This window comes from Pseudopipra pipra, chromosome 7, assembly GCF_036250125.1.
Source record: "Pseudopipra pipra isolate bDixPip1 chromosome 7, bDixPip1.hap1, whole genome shotgun sequence".
NCBI classification, from domain to species: Eukaryota; Metazoa; Chordata; class Aves; order Passeriformes; family Pipridae; genus Pseudopipra; species Pseudopipra pipra.
Genome location: NC_087555.1, coordinates 32,336,677 through 32,358,133, shown reverse-complemented (window position 1 = coordinate 32,358,133; position 21,457 = coordinate 32,336,677). Strand labels below are relative to the sequence as shown.

Below are 21,457 nucleotides of genomic sequence, written 5' to 3'. Positions count from 1 at the left end.
AACCTGGTTAATTCAATTTCCTACAGGAGAATGAGATTTGGTAAATGTTCATAATATGACGTATTTAAAAAGATTTAATTCAACTTGCTCAATTTATCTGTAAAATAAGCATTTTTAAGAAAGTGATGTGTAGAATTTATGGTCACAGATACCACAAGTATAGTAAAGTACAGTTGTCCTCTCACTGTATCAGACAATTTTTGACCAAATGTTCTATCCCATTATCTTACCTTAAAATAACAGCTAATAATTTGGACAGGGTAAACCGATCTCCACTGTTACTGGGAAAGACTGCAGCTAAGATTAATGTAAAAAGCCCTGCAAGAGAAATTAAGAGAAGTTTATAAAATCATGTTTTGCCACCAGTTTGTTCAGAAAACTGCACAGACATTTTCTTCTTTATATATCATGTACTTGCTTTAACTACGTGTTCTTAACATCCTTCATTTTAGTCAGAACTGTTATGAAAATTAACACCTTGTGATGTGAATCCTCAGATGAACAAATACATGCTCAGCTCTGAAAAAGGCCAGCCATACTAACAAAATAAATTGCAATAAGTCAGAAAAGTCAGTGACAGATTGTATAATTCTGTTTCTAAAACTGACTTTATAAAACAAAAAAAGTTAATTCTCCAAATATGTACTGTCACATCGTTTAAATACTCTAAAGCTTGTATTAGAGCCTTGCATAAAACCTGTAAAGCAAATGATATGCATAATATTTAAGTGGTTTAAGTTCTTTACCTCTAAACCCATTTTTTAAAAAACAATCATTAGCAAAGAAAGCTTTGCTCTGAATCTATTTTGATAAACAGTTATACCATCTTTCCTTTAGAGCTATTACATTCCCAAAATATCTTTTTAATACACAGGCATAACTGCAGAAATACACACACGAACTCAAAAAGTAGGAGAACGTGAAGGTACCCTAAACCTCTGCAAATATATAATGACTTTCTTAAATGCACATATTCAATGGCTTTAAGCCAAAACCACAGGTAAAACATTACACAAGTCCATTGTAGCCAAATAGATTTTTATGTTATAAACAGCCTTAGAAGGCATATCTGGTGGTGTAAATAAATCTTACCAGAGGTTGATGACAAGATATTAACTATGGCAACTTGGGTATCTGACAGAGCTTCTTGGTAAGAGAAATTTGCCAAGAACCACTGGGGAAAAAGAAAAATGATTGTGTTATATGAGTAGCAGCAACAGAGCTTAAGTTGCTCAGCGCAGTAAAATTCTACTTAAAGCAAAAAAAACCCCAACTGGTCATCCAAAAATAAAATCAGAACATGATTTTTACCTTAAAGTGATTTCTAACTTCTATTAAAGGGGAAAGTACATTAAAAGATAGCAGCGCACTTAGAACTAGCCCAAACCAACCATATAAAAGTACATGTTTAATAATGAAATAACATACTTCAGAACCTAAAAATAATTAAAATGACATTATAATAGCTATTCTGTAGTAACTAAAGGTACTTTTAACTTGTTTTGGAAGTGCTTCCAGATGATAACTGCGCAAGGGCTGCAAAGAAATTTCAGGAATGCACGGAACATTAGTCAGCCTAATGAGTTTAAATTTTTACAGTACTTAAAACCCTGGACACATCTCTACTGTAAAAAGCAAGCATCACTTATATTCAATACCTAAAAAATATTTGTTAATTCTCTCATAAAGGAACAAAATGGCAAGTGTTTACTCATTTATTGATTGAGATCTCATTAATAAGATCTCAGATATATTCTGAGGGAAGTAACCACTCTCTAGTCTTATGTGGAAATATTCATACAACCCAAGAAGAAATACATATACGTGCCAGTAACAGCTTGAAGAGCATAAACAGGATTTGTTTTGAATATGAAAACACTACCCTAGAAAAAATTAAATTACCATTTTCCAGCAGTGTTATTATTATTGATGATGACAGTAATAATAATAATGTTTAAAGAGCAGTACTTCCTGAGCAAAAGCTGTGGTGGGTCCACATTACATAGAACCTATTTGGCAGTATCAGTGAAGCTGCTTCTGGAAAAGGTGTCACTGATCTGCTCTCTACATTTTTACTGTCTCAAAAAATCATGCCACTGTTACCTCTCTCTCCCCCCAGAACTGAGGCATGATGCAGAAATATCAGCAACCAACAGATTCATAAGGAAATCTTGCACCTTCATGTCCAGCACCAGGGAAGTCTTACTTCCTATACTACATTTATGAAACAAGGCTTTAAGAATACAAGTCACCTCAGTACTTTTTCACTAATATTATACAAGTTTTAATGATATTTATGTGTAAGTTTCTGAAAGAATGGAGAACATACCACAAAGCAAAAGAAAAAGCTAATTTTTGCTACTTGAGTTGCAGTGAGTTTTCCTACAGTTTTTAATATTGATTCCTGCTCCTTAACTGTTGGATATGACATGCGAGACAACTTGGCTTCCAATGCATGGCTTGATGGGAGCTGTCGGATCTCCATAATATTACTGAACCTTACACGAGGCTTTTTGGGAGCTGGAGAAGGAAAAAAAAGAAAGAAAAAAGCTTCATATTATCATTAAACTTCTTGAGCCGACACAACATGTAAACAAAACCATCATGTTCCAATACAGCATTGATTACAATGCTACACAAATAACAGGTTTTTATCCAAATAGAAGACATGCCATTATTTTTTACTAAACGCTAGTATTTTGCTATTCAAGAAGCTACTAATAAGACAAAGCACAATTACTGTTTTCAATCAGTACAGTTGTCCATCCACAAAAACCTCACTGAAAAGCATCATCTCTGCTCCCTGTCAAAAAATCCAACATAAGGTAACAACAAATTTTTAGATAGGAACTATTCCATATTGATAAAATATTACACATAAGATTTTCTTTAATTGTTTAGTAGCCAAAGAGCCCAAACTTGCACACAACTACACCTAACTGTAAGGATAATGTTTCATTCAGAAGATGAGAGTCCAACAGACCTCAAAGCTTAGCAGAGATCATAAAGTCACTTGCCCTTTTGAAAACCACCCTCTAACTAATCTTGCTAACCAGGATCAGCTCTTATTCATAAGTGTATTGTAAGTATCAATAGTTTTCTGTGTAAAGAAAACATTACACTACACACTACATGTAAATGTTATCCTAATTCAATATGAAAAAATTATTTCCTAAAAAATGTGAAGGGAAAAACTATGGCTTAAACAACTCTGAAGTGATTGGAGCACGTTGTCACAGGACAGCAGGGGCTACCAAAGTGGTTCTTAACATCTAGAAATTAAAGAAGAGACTTTGCCTTTTATAAGCAGGGACTCTTTTGCTGAGGATCAGATAATTGCCTTCTTTGACAGTTAACTTTTCTACAACTGTCTGGGACAATTAGGCCTGTTTCAGATACTATCACAAGATAGTGAGGCTTAAATAAAATCAGAATGCACATAGACTGTTAAAATTCTTACTTTGACTGCTTTGCTCCTGCTCTAAAAAGGACAATAGCTTGTTTTTCCAGAGGCTGACTCACTGCTGCTGGTCATACAAGCCCAGAAGGAAAGAATCACAAGTATTGAACCCAGTTGGTCCCTTGAGATAAACATAGGCTGGATCTGTAGTGACCAAGAAAGGTAAACTGAACGACAGGCCTATGTTTTCTCTACCTGAAAGTAAATATATGAGACTGCAATTCATGCAATAAGAGATTTAAGGAAAGGGGAAAAAAAAAAAGGGGGGGGGGAAAGGGGGAGGCGAGACCTGCAACATGACAGCAGTTATACTAAAGAGGAAAGTACTTCCTTCACCAAAGAACTAACATTTCAGCATTCCAAAAGTCTTTACTCACTTTTCTCTGCATCACTATTATTACTGCCATTTTTTTCAGTTGGCAAGTCATGAAACTTTACAGGAACATATAAAGGTTCACTCTGCAATGAATCAGTATAAGTAAAAATACAGTTAAGAGGGATATTTAAATTATAAGCAGTAGAACTAATCTAGCAAATTTGAAAACTAAATAAAGAAAAGCTTGGTGAACAGTAACAGAATCAAACTTAAAGTGAGTTTGAACACAGTGCACAGACTTGTCAAAAATGTGCATGCATAATGTATATAATATATTTGCACATGTTGGTAAAATGCAGTATTCAGAGAGAACACTGCACTTCTGTGTATATCGTCATGAACACAAAAATTATGACCAGAAAATTCAAACCTACTGATTTAAAATTATAAAATAACTGATCAATATGACAGATGTTTATTAGAACTATAATTTCTGTCCAAATTTTAAATTAGAACATAAACTAGAAAATACAGAATATATATACAAAAATTACTATGTTCTCATTTTCTCACAAACTAGAACTAAACGTCAAAAAACTTTGGGAAAGGAACGCCAACATATAAGACACTTAGAAGTATTTTAAGCAATTAAAACTTCTGCTAACAAGACAAGTTTTAAACTGCTTGTTTAGATTGAATTAATAAACTGTAAGAGTCGTGCTGTTCAAACCATCACAAAGAGTGAAGTAATGGAAAAGATCTGGTAGTTGCATTTTCATTAGGCTCCTTGTTAAGGACCAGAATTTTTGTGGATGTTTAAATTAATGCAAAATTGTCCAAGATTCTAAAGTGTGATGATCTGAACAAATCAGGCAGACTAAGATTTTATTCTTAAATGTAGATAGATAAAGTTGGGGAAAAAAAACCCAACCAAAAATTAAACGAAGAATATGTCTGAAAATAATTCTTCAACTCAATTGCATCCCCCTATTCTGTTACAGAGATGGTGCAAACTTTAAAAGTTTTGTGGTTTGGATACATTTCTGCATGTGGCCCTCTGATTCAGGTACACTGATTAAGCAGTAATCTGTGATCAACAGGGGCATAACAAACTGTCATCTTTGGATGATGAAAATCACCCCAAAAATGCTGCCTGGCAGTGCAGTTTATCAGGACTGACACTGAAACTGAGCCTGATTCTCTCTCAAAATGCAATGTAGGATCACAGGGTACAAAATACTCCACTGATTGAATGATTCTGTTGTATATTTTAGACTTGAAAACTATTTGGCTTTACCACCAGCTCTCCATATGTGGCTTTGACAGGTACTGAGCTGAATATTTAAAGGTTTCCTTTGTATGACATAGTATTTCTTTGACAAACTGCTACAGAAACATTCAAAAGTCTTTTATTGAGTTGAGAAACCTGTATTTCTTATAATAAGCCATGTCATCGTTTGCAGCACTTATTAGTAACATATAAGTTACCAATCCCCTTTGCCAAAAACTTTAACATTTAAGACTACCATATTTTAAAATCAGTAATTCAGGTTAGTGGTGCCATGTTATTGTAAAGCATTGATCTTCACAAATTCAGGCACTTACCAGAGAACTGTTTACAGTGTTATCTGTTGTACAAGCAGCAAAATAACCTTCAGCATCTGCAAACTAATTACAGAACTTTAAATGTAATAAAAACTATCAAGGCAGAGTTATTAACAACTGAATTGTTTTCAGAATAAGTTTTTTAATTACTTTTTCCATATTTCTGTCACAATTCCCTCTCTCCCCTCAGCCCTCCTCCCCATTACCAAGAGGGCTTACAAGTTCAGTAAATAATTTTGGTATTTCCTTGTATCTCTTGGAGAACCCCACTGAATTCAACTACTCAGGTATGAATGCAGGACGAGGCTGTTAAGAAAGCCAAAACCTGTTTAGTCTTAGCAAGACATGCTTCACACGTGCAGGAATTAACAACAAGCTACTTCTTTCTTCATTTTACTGAGGCAGAGTTTCTTTGCTTAAAAATGTGTGACTCTGCCTCAGTTTTAACAACACTTAAATTACAATGAGGTCAAGTACCACTTTCCCCCTTTCTTTCTGCACCATACCAACCCCTGTTCCCTGACCTGCAGGTTGCTGTTCTACCATTATCTATTAAACAAAGATAGCAATCTATTAAACAAAACCTCTAATATGGAAGAGGACTTAAATGTAAGGTGTGAGTGTTTACCCAAGCAATCACTATTGAAACAAAACCCTATAAATGTATTTTTGTTCCAGATTAATAAACACAAGGTATTTTAAAGACACTTATAATGATTATACAGTTGAATATTTAACTACACTCCTTGGGAGGGAGGGAGTCTTCTAACTTCACACTACAGTCCTGTCTGCACTGTTCTTTTGAAATAGACTAACATCAAAATAATGGTTATTTCCTACAAATTATTTTAATATTATTTTTTTATAGGATTAGAAAGGAAAAATAGTGAGATTCCAGTAGCAGTGTCATGAGTGCCACACACGTGACAGACTGAGCACTCTTACTCATAGCTGTCCAGTTCATGAGATCATACTATCTCTCGAGAGGAGAGCAGTGCACAAGATTCAGCTGGTCAATGTAACCACTACAACTCACATTAGGCAGCATCTTATTCTTATTATTCTACTTATGTGCTCAGATTAATAAATTTGGTCAGTATAATTGTTCTGCACATCACCCTAATTTGACATTACTGCCAATAAAGAAACTGTAAGCTCTGTTTATGTCCTGATTATCTTATGAAGATCCTGAACAACATCAAGTCTAACACGTGCCATACTATGCACAGACACTTGGCATTGATCTAGCAAAGATTATGTCAAGATATCAGCCATCTGTAAATGTTCTTTGTGTTTAACTCAAAATCTGAAACAAAAACCCCAAAATGTTTATTTTTCTGGGGTTATTTTTGTTCTTTATGGTCTGGGTTTTTTTAAATAAAAATAATTTGGTTAAAAGTCATGTAATGCTTAAATTTAATTATGACAGTGTCACTATCAGTGCAGTTTAATATATCCGGAAGATCTGAAGTCTGTTCCTTTCATATAAGCTCATTTCTATAACAACATGTTGATTAACAGCATGTTCTTGGATCACATTTTCTGTTCTTTTAATGCAAGATTAATATCAGGCCAAATGCCTCACTGCTTCCTGAGTCCTGCTGTTCAGCATTCTGAAACACTGGCACAGAACAAGTGCCCTTCCCAGCATCTCTTAATTTCCTTGCAAAAAAAAAAAATATTTCTGTCATATAACAATAATTTTAGACTCTACCACAAACTATGCCTAGCTCTAGAATGGGCAAAGGAAGGTCACTCATGCATAAAGGCTATAAAACCCCAGTATTAACAACAACAAAAGCATAATTCTATCACCCTTACTAAATATAACTTCAAAACCCTCAAAACCTCTTAGCAAACAGTTCATAGTTGTGCCAGAGACAAAAAGAGTCAGTACTAAAAATCAACTACAGAGTCCAAATTCTGATTCCATTGCTTACAGTTGTAGGGGAAATAAAAGAGAAGCAACAGCCAGCAGTGGTGAGGCTCATTAGCTCTTCTTAAAAGGAATTATATTCTGTAACTGTCCACAATTAAATACCAGGTTAGACAGGCCAATGGTCTGGCCCAGTAAAGCATTTCTTATGACTCCTGGCACATCTCATATCGCTTTTTCCTTTCCTTTCATTCTTTCACAAGACAACTATGACTGCCATGTCCTCCTGTGCTAGGATTCAGTTTATAATTACTTTTCTGAAAGTACTATTTCATAAATATGTAAACTTCATTCCTCTCTAGTCCCTATTTTAAGCTCTTTTTCATACAAACTTAAACAAAACCACAACATTTACAGAGTTATGATACTTACAAAGGCTGCATGCCTTCCACGAAACCCACGAGTACACTGTTGCCTCCATGGTTTCCAAACAATAAATCCCAAGAGGTATAGAACAAACATGGATGTTTTTGCAAACGTACTGAAAAAAGGTTTGTTGTACTTTGTAAAAACATACTGTGGAAAGAAAATAATTGTAGTATCCAAAATTACCAAATAGGTGAGAATTCACAAAAATGAATGAACAGGTGTGAGAATATACTCCAGAACAGTATATTTGTTATATAATATACATACATATATATATATATATACATATTTTGGTTCCCAAAAAGACAGCACTATGAACATTGGCAGGGATGACCAAAACAACCACGTGCCCTACTTGTTCTGGGGGTACCCCCTTCCAAGCTATTTCTACTGCCAACAAGAAGGCACTGAGCCATTTTGTAGAACATAATGCCACCAGAAAAAAATTATTTATTACTTGTATCTAACCGAGTAATATATTTATATGCCACTGAACTCAAATAGGTCTGAAAATACATTTATATACAAATATTTTCTAAATTAAAGACCCCTTTTGTAAGCAATAATATAGTAATCAAAAATTAGAGAAGATTACTTTGATTAAGTAACATTTCAGTATCAATAGCGATTCCATTGGCTCACTGGAAAAAATGTTTTATTAATAATAAAACATGTTAAGCACAAACATTTGTATATGTTTAATTTCAAGACTGATATAAAACATAACAACTTAAAGACAGTTCAGAAACTTGAATTTGATCAGAATTTATTAAAAACTCAATTTCCATTGCTAAAGCTCTATTTTAAGTCCTAAAACTTAACAGGAAGTAAATACCACAAAGTTTCAATATGGTGAACATATGAACTAGATGCAATTACAAGGCTTAAACTCCATGACCTGAGTCCTTTCATCCTGGACTTCTCTATGCCCTGATCTACAATCCACCACCAGCCTGCCATGTTACACCTTGTTTAATACTTTTTGGGAAACATATGGGCATTATTTTAATCATTATGGCAATAAACAAAACAAACTCCCTATTTACATCATGTAGTTATGAGCTTATGCTGTTCTATTTTAAGGTCATCAGTAACACCTTCTGTCTCAAAAGCAGCAGTCACTGAGTTGATCTTACTTGTAACTTTTGGTGGATACAGGCTGGTTCACCTTCCCCGTACTGAAAAGGTTGAACATTACACACCACCACCCAGTGAGTGTTTGAGTGACTATGTTTCTGCTGCATCTTTCTCTTCAACAGGCTTCTATATTCCCTTTAAGATGTGTGGAGCAGTACTTACAGAAGTGAGTTCCGAAGAGGCAACCCATATCACATCAACGAGGAGGAGGATGACGATTCCCAGAGCCAGTCGCCGACGCTGAGCGGATGAACTGCTCTGGGAGCTCATTCGGTTCATGATAAAAACCCACACCATTTGTAACCTGGTTAAGGTCAATAAAGAAGCAAACACCAAAAGATTACAAACAGTGACACAAAAAAACCCCAATAAACAGCAGGACAAGTGTTTCATATACGTGAACTGGGCCCATATGTAAGTACACATATGTTTGTGATTGCTAAAAAGCAGATCTTTGACAGATATGGCATGAAATTTTCATTGGGGCAATCAGAAAGTAAATCTTGACTTTTAGAGAATTTATCAACTGCTCTAGCACTGAAAGTAAGCACAAGTAGGTAACACATAAAATGCCTTTTTGGAATTTCTAGGTTACAAGTTCTGCTAAATTTGAAACTACTATATTTTGGTAAATTCAGATACCTGACAGTACAAATAAGTTTGATGTCTTGGGTCAAATATAATTCTGCTAAAGGTAGTCAGAAATATGTTTAAACTTAAGTATTCAACAAACATTTCCAAAGTCATAGCAGGTCATTTGGGTAAATTATGATCCCTCAAACCATGAAGAGTTTAAAAAAAAAAAGAAGAAACATTGATTGTAAACTTAAAAAAGTCACCTTTACAGAGCAGCTCTTGATTTTACCAGTAAATAGAGGTAAAAACTTTGCTAACAGTTTGATGAATTTAAATTAAACTTTGTTTTTTCCACGTGTCAACTTACAAATACTTACTATCTCTTCATTATTTAAAAATTATTTATGAAAAAGACAGTGTCACAATGTCTTCAGTAAGGAAGCTCCATTTCTTTTTTCCAGAGCAGCCTGTTCCTCAGATTAATGATTCAAATGCCCAGATATGCACAAGTATATTGGAGATAATGGCTTTGTTTCCTGGTTTGACTCATGCCTCTCCTTTACAATACAGTTTCTGCCATGTTCAAATCTTGATGCTTTTTCCTCCATTTCTCAAAGGGCTTCTTTCCAAAGAAAAATGAACAGGCAGAGTTCCTGAAGTGTAATTATACCACTAGATCTATGCTGATATATTCCATGTGTGGGCATCAGTTCTGGATAATTGCTCTGCTTTCCTGACAGAATGGCGGGATTGACAAAAGAAAGCAGAAGTCTGTAAGTAGGGAGGGGCAAAGTTATGAAAGGCTCAGCAAGGAATTACAGTTTTTACTCGATAAGGAATAAAGGAGAAACATTTGTTCCCAAAGAGAGAATAAATCGGTGTATTAAACTCGAGCAAACTAACAGAAAGGTTTTCATGCTTGAAAGCTTATAAAGGTTTTTTCAGGTTTTATGAATTGGTCTAATAGATGCTACATATTATACTCTACAAACTTTGCCTTCATTTTATTATGACTAACAGCCTATGAACCATTAAGTTATATTATATACAGCCTAAAAATTGCTCATGTGGTTGCATAATAGGAAGCAAAAATGGAAGGTGGGCATGAAAGGGTTCAAATGAGCTGGAAGGAAGAAATGTCATACCATGTCAGGCTACAGCACAATTCATGAACAGTATTAAGGTGTACTAGAAACGGAACCCACTCCTGTCTCCCACCAGTTACGTGCTGCAGGAAGAAGGGGGAGATACAGCTGGAGACAGGAAGGAGCAGCAGTAGCCTGATAAACTGGATGTCTCTACATCAGATGCTCACATCTACAGCTTTTCTGTTCTCACCACAAACTGCTTCAAAGGGTATAGCACATAAACACTGTGAACAGAGATCATGCAAAGATATTGTGCACAGTCTGTAGTTGCTCAGTATTGTACTCAGCTTGTCTACATCAGGCTTTGTACAAATCCCTTGCTCTAAGGTCCCTCAGCAGGAAGGAAGTAAAGAATGATAGAATATCCACTACTTCTTAGAGAAGAAGTTACATATAAAGTTATTCACAGTCTAACTACACACTGCACCATTTCTTTTGTACTCATGATAAGTAGATTCTAAAATTCTAAATAAAGAGCCCATAATTATGTCTTGAAGTTGAAATTTTTTGTATGTTACAGTAAGAGCAGCTATTACTTTCCATCTGACTACAAAGTGTCTGTTTAACATTTCTGTGTGCCTAATATAGCCCTTTGCTTGATTCTTCCATAACAAGGCAAAAAGCTTATGGAGAAAGGGTGAGTACAAAGTCCTCATTGTGCAGCACGATGCACCTTCAAGCTATAGGCAATACTTAAAACACCCATAATGCTCAGCAGAAAAACAGAACCCTATGGAAACTGATATACTAAGTTTTAGGACAGGATTAAAACCCTGTAAAACATCACACAAAATGCAAAGACAGATAGAAACTACTATTTTGAGAAGTTTTAGACAGATACATTGTCCTACTAATTACCAAAGTACCAGTACTGATGAACTGGCAATGACATACATCTCCACACATTTCTTTATGTTTGGCTTCTGTACATTGAGGGCAGTATGGTCTGACAAAAATGAACACAAAAGAATAAGATTTACTTTTCTCATACATACCTTTCACAATAACAGTAAAAGAGAAAGAAAAAATGCTGACTAAAAAGCTTCACACATCATGTCAAAGTGAAGATAGTCTCCTAAAATGAAAAAAAAAAAAAGCAAAGTTTAAAATATTGTGTACATGTGTATATTGCACGTCTCTTTGCAAAACACGTTCTAAAATGTTGAGTTCCATAAGTTCTGCTGCAGCTCAGTCCTAAGTGTTGAGGACAGACAGGTCTTCAACTTTAAGAATCGACCTTCATAAAAAATGCTAGGACAGTATTGAATCACAAGAAAACAGCTTTTTTAACTTTACTACTTTTGATATTTCAAAGAACATGATCCCTTCCTTATTAATTAAGGAGGTTCACATGAGAAACAAGGGCCTGATGACATTAAATTCTGATTTTTTTAAGCTATGCAGAGAAAGGCTCTATTGTTAAGCCCACATTCCTAAGCAAAGAATCTAAACGTTAGAGTTAGGAAGGTAGTAGAAGAGTGTATAGGCTTTTTGCCCTTAATATACTCTAGAAACATAAGGCATCTCCATGTTATGTCTTGTGGAAACCCACTGAACTCAACATTTACACACTGCTCAACAACCACCAAGTTCAAACCTTTTCCACACAGTTTACCAAATCACTATAGCTGATTAAAAAAAAAAAAAAAGGCAACAAAAAACAATAAACAAACAAACTGGAAGATGTATTTTGCATTTTTAAGACACAAGCATGTGATTATCCATCTCCTATTCCACAAAGCCTAAGCTCACCGTAGATCCTGAACACCTGTTTAGTTCAGTGCCCTCACATACAAAGAGTAGCTGCTAGTCATGTTTTTCTTCTTACACTACCAACCCAATTAGAGATTAAGATCAGTATCTCAGATAACCAAGACTTAAACCAGAAGACTTTTATTCATTCAAAGCTCAAACAGTTTGAACATGCCCAATTTAGGCACCCAAAAGAACCAAATATAACAATAACAAAAATAAAAAGAAAGCAATACTTAAAAATTCTTCCCTCCATGTACACTAACACAGAGATCACTAAGAGAAAGATACTATTCAGTTGCTTACTTCTCACCCCTACTTAATCCATGTTTTAGTTATATTCAAGTGACCAGGTGCAGAACTTGCACCTAAATTCAGTTGTTATGCCAGACACATACCTGACCCTTTATCAGCACGCACAATCTACTGTGGGCTGTTCTCTCTGGAGCTGATCACACAGAACCCTGTTCACTGTTTATTACCAATAATTAGCCCATTTCAGGATAAGGACAAAGGTTTAGCATATTGACATAACATCTGACACCTAAACCAAGAACTGCTCAAGACATTTCTCCCTAAGAACATGGCTTTACCCTTACAAAAGTGCACAAGTTATGATAAATTTAAGCCACCAGAAGACATATAGGCTGAAATAGAAATGACGGTTTAAAAGTATTAAATACAGCAGAAACTTCAGCATGTTCACCTTTCCATTATTAGGAAATAAATATGCTTTCCACATGGTGTAACTTTAAACATACCACTCAAAATTTGACATTTAAAGGAATATTCATTTAAAAGGCATTTCTTAATATCGTTATCATTTTCAGCAAATAGCATGGAGATCTTCTAAAGTGTTTTTTTTTATTCATTTATTTACCATTTCCACAGTCTTAGATTTGGTGCTGTCATCTTGTGGAACCATTTTTAAGCCAGTTACATGAAGATCTTCTGAAAAAAAAAATTAAAAATATACTTAACATTTCTTGTCATGACACGCTACTTTGGTTTAAAAATGTTGCAGTATTTTAGATCATGTAAGCAGAGTCACTGCTTTAATTTATGATAACAAAAAAAATACAAAAAATGGTCTTACTATGTAGTCTACAATGTATGTTCACATAGATGATTGCACTAAAGCCACCAGGCTCAGCAGCCTGTCAAACTCTGCTGTTCCAAACATGCAACAAGCAACCTCTGAGGGCAGAATGTATAACTGCATCATTGACACTTCATGTGTAATCTTATTTTAGTAGCATTAAATATTTCTTTGTGCAGATTATCACTTTTCCACATTAAAAGTTCCATCCAAAAAAAAGGAAAAATCACATGAAACTCAAAATTATGAAATCACTTCTATTGCATTGACAGTTAGGGAGAGAACATTATAAGCCAGAGGACTGCCAAATAATTGCAAAACAGAAGTATTGCATCTGGCTGTTCTATGAGGAAAATACAGCCCCTCCTCCCCAAAAGAAAAATAAAAAAAATCAAAGAGTACATAACAAGAATGACAAGAGACTGAGAACAGCAGCTCAGTCACAAACCATGGTGCAAGCAAGTCAACTTGAAATTCTTCCTTGTATTTACTCAAGATTATTTTATATACAATTCGAAAGACAACATACCAAGATAAGGCTTGCATACAGAAGAAATGGGTTTGGTTTTTCCAGTTATACCAGCTGCTCCAATAATACCAGTTCTAGGATACAACCTCCTCCCCCCTTTGACATGTGCTGTCATCAGGTGATTCTTGTTTCACATTTGATTACTTTTGAGATAAGATAAACAGAGACACTGCTTTCACTCCAACCAGAAAAAATCTGAAAGTAAACTCATTTTACACCTATAGGAAATGTACATTAAATCAATGTTAATCTAACACAGCCCTGACCTCCACTAAAAAGGGTGTCACGAGATGAGAAAAAAGGCAAGAATCTCCAGGAGAGGTGGAAAGCTGAGCCTTATGCAACACAACTATTACATTCACTACAGCCCTGTCATTTTTACTCAAAGAAAGTTTCCTGTAGGATCTTTAAAATATAGTGAAGCAAAAGATCCAGAAAACAAGAAGCCAAGTTTTCCATGCCAGTATTGAGTACTGCAACAAGAGATCGCTGTTCCTAGCTAAGTAAAAAGTTATACAACACCAAAGTTTGAACAGAAAGGACGTTAATTGTATTACCAAAACAAGAGAATTTAGCTTAACATAAAGAGACATTTTAGGAATCTGGCACTACACAATGTAACAGTTATACTGTCAAACTGTCATGGCACAGCTGGATCCTGGTATCTAAGGATAAAAAGAACACCTGAAATCCAAGCTTCCTATCCAGCACTTACTCAAAATTCATGAAACAACGTTTCTTACATAGAACTAGTAACAAAATATTAACCTATTGCATACTTCAGAGTCTTTACCAGCTACCAGAGTATCCAAGCACACAGTTCTCAGTTCGTTCTCATGTCACTCCAGCAAGGCTGTGACCCTGTCGGACACAAACAACTCGGACCGCACTGAGTTAGAAACACACAAGTTTCAGGTCTACAGAGTGAAAGCTGACAATGGAACTGACACTGACCTCCTTCTCCTGCTCATCCAGGAACATCAGAAGAAAAAACCCCATGTCAAGCTGCCAAGGTGTTACCACGTACCAGGCAATCTCGAGCCACCAGTAGCTATATATTTAACATCAGCTGAGGATTACATATGACATCCCTTTCACATGCTGCAGATCTAATCTTGTCTAGGGCAAGGACTAAACATATCTGCTTTGTCACAGGATATACAGCCACGTATCCCTGATAAGGACCAGCAGGGCAGCTTTCAAAGGGACACTGGCAGCTGAAAGCTGAGCCCTCCAGGCACAGAAGAAATCGGCAGAATCACCACACTCAGAGTTAAGGGAGGGTCTCCTCCTTCCTTCCTGTCACTGGTATCTTTGGGGGAAAGTAGCGGGAAGAGAGGGAAGGAAATGAGTAAGTCTCCTTAATGCACTTAGAGAAAAGTGGATGCCTGAGGAGAAAGAAATGTGGATCAAGCCCTTGGGATCTTGGAAGAGAAAAGATAAGTATCCTGCACTTGCAGCTAAAATACCAGAGACCACTGGAGCAAAGAGAGCTGCAGCCCAAGCAGGGGGTACACAGACCCCCACACACACCCCAGGAGAGGCAGGACAGCGGTGCCAGCGCAGAATCAATGAATCCATCAGGTTGGAAAACACCCCTGAGATCATCAAATCCAACCTGTGATCAAATACCACCGTGTCAAACAGAATATGGCACTGAGAGCCACATCCAATCTTTCCTTAAACACTTCCAGGGACGGTGACTCCACCACCTCCCTGGGCAGCCCATTCCAGTGTTTAATCATCCTTTCTGTGAAGAATGTCTCCCAAATGTCCAACTTAAACCTCCAATGGCACAACTTAAGACTGTGTCCTCTCGTCCTGTCACTGGCTGCCCGACCCCCAGTCGGCTAAAACCTCCCGTCAGGAAATTGTAGGGAGCAATAAGGTCGCCTCTGAGCCTCCTCTTATCCAGGCTGATCCTCCGCTCAGCTCCCTCAGCTGCTCCTCACAGGACTTGTGATCCAGACCCTTCACCAGCTCCGCTGCCCTTCTCTGGACTCTCTCCAGCTCCTCAGTGCCTTTCCTGCAGTGAGAGGTGACGGGGCTGGGCACAGCACTCGAGGTGCGGCCTCTCCAGTGCCGAGTTCAGGGCGGAATCACTTCCCTGCTCCTGCCACACTATTCCTGCCGCACGCTGGCTCTGGGCAGAGCGGGACCCCTCCGTACACACCCCCTCTATCCGGGCAGGGGCTGCCCGAGGAGGGGAGCGCAGAGCGCCTTCCCCGCGCCGCTGTCACAGGCGGACGGGGCCGAGGGGCGGCGGCACCGAGTCACTCACACACACACACACACCCGGCCCAGGCGGGGGGCAGAGCTCCCTCCCGGCCTCGCTGCCCGCAGCCCCGCGGTCTCTCTCTCCCCCCGGCCGGTCCCTCCCGACGGTACCTGAGGCCGCGCCGGGCCCGGCACCCCCCGCGCTCCGTCCGGCGGCGGCACCGCCCGCCCGCGCCGGACACCCCCAATCCATCGCCGAGACCGCGAGCGACCGCCCCTCCCCGCCCTCGGGACGGCCCCATCGAGCCACTCGGCTGGCAGCTCGCCGCCCCTGCCCTGGCTGCGGGAGGAGATGGGCGGGGGGGGCCCGGGGTGGGAGCGGCGGGGATGGAGCCGGTTGTGTTCCCATCCCCGGCCGCCTTCCCTTCCCCGGCCGCACTCCCCTTCCCGGTCGCATCCCCATCCCCGTCTCCATCTCTATCCCCATTCCCATCGCCGTTCTCATCCCCATCTCTGTCTCCGTCCCTATCCCCTTCGTCGTCCTCATCCCCTTCCCCATCTGTATCCCCGTCCCCAAACCCTTCGTCATCCGCATCCCAGTCCCATCCCCGTCCTCATCCCCATGCCCATGCCCGTCCCCACCCTCATCCCCATGACCAACCCCAACTCCATCCCTATCCCCGTTCCCATCCTGTCTGTCCTTTGGTGCTGTGCCAAAGGCTGAGGTCCCGGTGCCCGCACCGCGGTGTCCCCGGGCGTGGCCGGGGGCGGGCGGGAGCAGCTTCTCTCCATGTCCCGCTTGGAAACCCCGCTCCGCTGCCGGGAATGCCGCGCTGGGCTCCGGCTCCTCTCCCGGAGTCCTCTCCGGCCCGGCGGGAACTGGGGGACAGCGGGAAGAGCCACAGCGGGTGGTAAACCCGGATTTATGCTGGTTCCACCAGGCGTGGGACATCCCCTGCGACTCCCGGGCAGCTCTTCCTCGGCTCCTGGGAGCAGAACTGGCTGTTCCGTCGAGATGGACCCATGGGAATGGGTAGAACAGCTCTGATGGAGGAGAACTCCCTCTCTAGAGACGGGCAGTTATCTAGGATTTATACGGGCTTTTCCAAAGCACTGAGATAAGCAGGTCAAAAAAAAAAAAAGGAAAAGAAACTAAAATATGAAGGAATAGAGAAGGCAGAGGAAGAGAGCACAGACTGAAGAACTAGAGATGGAGAAGTGGGATGGAGCTTGAAACTAGTCTGTCAAAAAAAAAAAGGGAAGAAAGAAAAGCCAACGTGCAAGACCCTTGAGAAATGTCCTAAAATGCAGTGAGATGGTGGAACCTTTATTTCATAGTTACCATAATCTTTACACTCTGTGGTACAAAATCTCATGGGACTGGGAAGTAGTGTCAACTAATTAAATTCTCAAAATGTCTGCTTCATAATGCGCTTTTAATAGTATAAAAAAAGTGAAATTGTGTAGATGTATAAGCTATATTAAAGCAGACTTCCCTTGAATTTGAGATGTGTAAGGTTGTGACTAACAAGCTGTGAAAGGAAATTCTAGACAAAATGCACCAAAAATAGTGAATAAAAAGAACTATCATAGGCTTAGTTGAAATCGCAAAATCAGGTTCCGATCTTGTTTCTGTTGGTTTTGTAGTCCATGTTACCTCCTCGTAGTCAGTGTTGATTCGTATTTAGGAACTGAGCTCATAATATCAACCTAAAGATAACCGGTGGTGTATGTCGTGTGTTCCAGATTATTCGGTATTCACCTGCTAACAGAAATAAAGCTTTTTTAAAAATGTAACTACTACATATTTTGGGAATTTTACAGTAAAAACTGCTAGGAAATAATAGTAAGCAATGTATACATATGAGTAGAAAGGTAAATGATGTTAAATTGTAATTAGGTGATACATATGGTATAGCTGTGAAGTTATTAAGTGCTATTCATACTTACAAAGTGCTGAAGTCAAACATGATATTTCACCCTTCCTACAAGTTAGTGATTGAAAAAATCCATTATCTCTCATATAAAAATATTATCATCATCTGTCTGGGTATTACTGTTGGGTTTGAATTGTTTCCTATATATAAACAAAAGTTACTTCTTAAGAAGAAAAGAAAAAACTTTTAAGCACTTTTAGTCTCAAACTGCTTTGGGCTTTTTATGTGAAACTTAATTTCTTAATATAGCTGTACTTTAATTGGCATATAATATCCCTAAGAGACTTCTAACAAGCTTGATGCCTCATAAAACTGGTTGTTAAAAGTAGTAAGATACAATCCCTACCCTGAAGCATTTATACCATAAATGACACAAGGAAATATAGTGAATTACACTTTTGGTTCAAACTGTCCTTTTTTGATGTACTCTCGAGTGTATACATTATAAATGATAGTGTATTGATTTGTTGTGCTTCTGTCCTCACTAACATCTACCTTTAAGCCAATATTGCCAAAATGCGCAGTATGGTGCTTTTATATGAAATTTTTTCTTTACAGCTTCAGAAAGAGATTTTAGGAAAAATGAATTTCTTAGACAAAGCTGCAGGAAAATAGCACTGCTCTTGAAATACTGCATTCTGTGGGATTTGGAGGAGCTGAAAATTACACAAAATGCAATTGCACAAATGTGTGTACATCTGACAGCATGTAATTTTGTTGGGTCTCGCAGATCTTTGCTTTAAGTATTTATAGTGAGACTCAGTAAACTTACATGGCTTATCCAAGGTCAGCCAGTTATTAAGCGGCGAAACCTGAGAAGACAACCAAAGAGTTATGACTACAGTACTCTGACAGAAAAACTACACGTAAGACTTCTTTATAGCTAATAGTGCTTTTACTAAATAATATATTGAAGAATATTATGCATAATTTATATTAAAATAGGGTGAATGTTTTGTATTAGAAAAAAAAAAAGAAAAACGCTGTGTTTGTTCTTGTGAACAGGGAGATAAATAAGGCAACAGGGACAGTTGAGATTCTCTGTCTTACTTGTTAATGTGTTTATAGAAAAGCTCTGGAAAAGGGGAATTCATCTTTGAGAACAAGCATAATAAAGCTTGGCTTGGTTTGCTGCCCCTGGAAAGTGTCGTCCCACAGTGAGTGGCAGTAGCTGGTGCTAGGGATAGCAAAATAACTGATATGCAGATTTTCTGTCTTTTCTTCCTTTGACAGTGGAAAGCACATGAAATCCCAACTGAATTAAAACAGGCTTTCTGGGTGTAACTCCATGTGTCCTCTCCTGTATGTGAGTTTTCTTCTTTAGGAGGCTACACAGTTTGCATCTCAACATTGCAACACAGTTAAATCTACCTTGTCAGTGTTTTGATTTTAAACATTTAGACTGGGACATGCAAACAGGAGAGAACTGCAGTCCTTAAAGTGGAGTGCCAAGATTCTCTTCATCACAGGATGAGACACTTGTGCTGTGGTTCCTGAAGCATTTGAAGAAAAACAGGTCATCATTGTCAGAAGCCCAGAAATTTGTACTTATTGCACTTAGAAATATTACAGGACTTCTGTATTTTTAGCTCTTGATTAAGTAATTTTCTTCCTATTGTAAAAGTTCACATGATGATCTTGTGTCTTCTCTGAAAGAAACTATTATAAGAATGATTTCCTTTTTTTTTTTTTTACTGTTCCTTTTTTAGGAATTAGATTTCGGTAAATACACATCATAAAACTATATGTATCTTGCAAATATACGCATACTGCATATTTATTGTTCTTGCTGTGCATATTTTAGTTACATAAATAGCACTTCTTATAGGCAAAGCAAAATTACATCTACTTCCCAGGAGCACTGTAATATTTTCATGAGATAAAACATCTGCTATTTTTTACAGACCTGATAAATTGCACTTATCAAGAGTATTGAATTTAGTTTCTGCTCATATATGTTCTACTTAAAAGAACATAACAGCTGATTTGGATAAAATAGATGTGATCCCCAGAAGCAAATTTAATACTCTGTAGGTCTCATAATAGGTCTCTACAAATGAATTGAATCTACTTACTTTAGAGAAATGCTTCCTTCAAAAGGATTTGGAACAGATCTTTGATGAACAAGATATTCATGTTGATGAACAAGGCAAAGCAGCAGAAGAAACTGTAATAAAATTTAAACTGACAAAGTCAGTTTTGATCAACTTCTGTTCTCCTTAGAGAAAGGATGTACTCTGTGTGTTGAGGACTAGACTTGGTGTAGGATATATGACAGCAGAGTTTTCCCCTGTTCTGTTGGGTTAGATCAAAAGTCCATTTAGCTCAGAATCATCGTGTCTCCACATGACTCATAATGGATGCCTGGGAAAAATGGTGTTAGAAACAGGGGAATAGTTATTTCCATGGCACACCCTTCTAGTTTCTAGAAATAAATGGTTAACAGCATCCTTATCTGGAAGTCTGTAATTCAGCCACTGTATTTAATAGCTTTTGATGGACCTATGGTTTTGGCCAATCCCTTCTGTGAACCCAGTTATACCATAAAACATGAGCTCTTAAGGATTTATTTAGGTAGAGTCTTGTGATGTAAAAGAAAGTGTTTTGTTTCGTTGGGTTTAGGCCACTGGTTAATAATCTTGTCACATAACTCATAATCCGTGTTCCATTTCACCTTCTTTGCATTATTTGAGTTTTAACATGTCTTATATTTGTCCCCTACTGCCCTTGAGGTGTCCTCACATCCTATGTCCTTCTCTGCATGAAGCCACTTGTGACCAAGGGAACGATTCTATTGCTGCCTTCCCCTCCTCCCAGTCCAATTCTTGAGATGCTGAAATGAAAATACTGAAAATACTGAAATGAAAACAGCATAAAAATGCTGTTTTACCTGATGACAAGGCTCTAAGAAACCTCAGAGCTTAAAAATGTTTTATTTTGAATAAAATTTATGGTGATTACTATGAAAACTACCAGTACTTAACAGGAAAAATGTTACACTGCAGATGTAATAGAAGCAAAAGCCACAAATATTTTTGTAATGTGCTTTTTATCAACTGTTACTTTTAATACCTGTAGAAAATTAATGGGAATTGAGAGCTTTTTCTGCTTCCTATTGAACATTACTTGCAAATATTAGCTAGTAATAAAATTACATACTAGTAAAACAACTCGTTTGGGGAACTTGTCATCACTTATTTCACTCTCTTTACTCTGCTGGTTTATAATACGAAAGAAAACAGGAAGCTTAATTGGCAGTGGGATTTCCCAGACTGAAAATTACTGAATTGCTATCACTCAATTATTTTCAGTAGATGAGTTGTGATCATAATTTGTTAAAAAAAAAAAAAAAATACAATTTCAAAAACCATTTGGA

At 37.8% G+C, this 21,457-nt stretch overlaps 1 protein-coding gene across 11 annotated transcripts in view; it reads right to left on the bottom strand.

Annotated features, from left to right (window-relative positions):
- SLC35F5 (solute carrier family 35 member F5) overlaps positions 1 to 16,972 on the bottom strand; it is a 31,766-nt gene extending 14,794 nt beyond the window's left edge. The window contains exons 1-10 of one of the 11 annotated variants that reach the window (XM_064661537.1): positions 16,886 to 16,972; positions 13,180 to 13,247; positions 11,543 to 11,622; positions 8,986 to 9,127; positions 7,690 to 7,833; positions 5,382 to 5,444; positions 3,838 to 3,919; positions 2,330 to 2,520; positions 1,093 to 1,174; positions 231 to 318 (exon numbers count right to left, since the gene is read on the bottom strand). In XM_064661537.1, coding sequence (XP_064517607.1) covers positions 231 to 318; positions 1,093 to 1,174; positions 2,330 to 2,520; positions 3,838 to 3,919; positions 5,382 to 5,444; positions 7,690 to 7,833; positions 8,986 to 9,120 — 785 coding nt within the window. In that variant the 5' untranslated portion in view covers positions 9,121 to 9,127; positions 11,543 to 11,622; positions 13,180 to 13,247; positions 16,886 to 16,972. Of the gene's footprint in view, positions 1 to 230; positions 319 to 1,092; positions 1,175 to 2,329; positions 2,521 to 3,837; positions 3,920 to 5,381; positions 5,445 to 7,689; positions 7,834 to 8,985; positions 9,128 to 11,542; positions 11,623 to 13,179; positions 15,850 to 16,222; positions 16,238 to 16,315; positions 16,396 to 16,885 lie in introns of those variants that run through there. The other 10 variants (XM_064661538.1, XM_064661534.1, XM_064661536.1 and 7 more) reach the window with 10 other exon arrangements.
- Between the last annotated feature and the right edge of the window lie 4,485 nt (positions 16,973 to 21,457).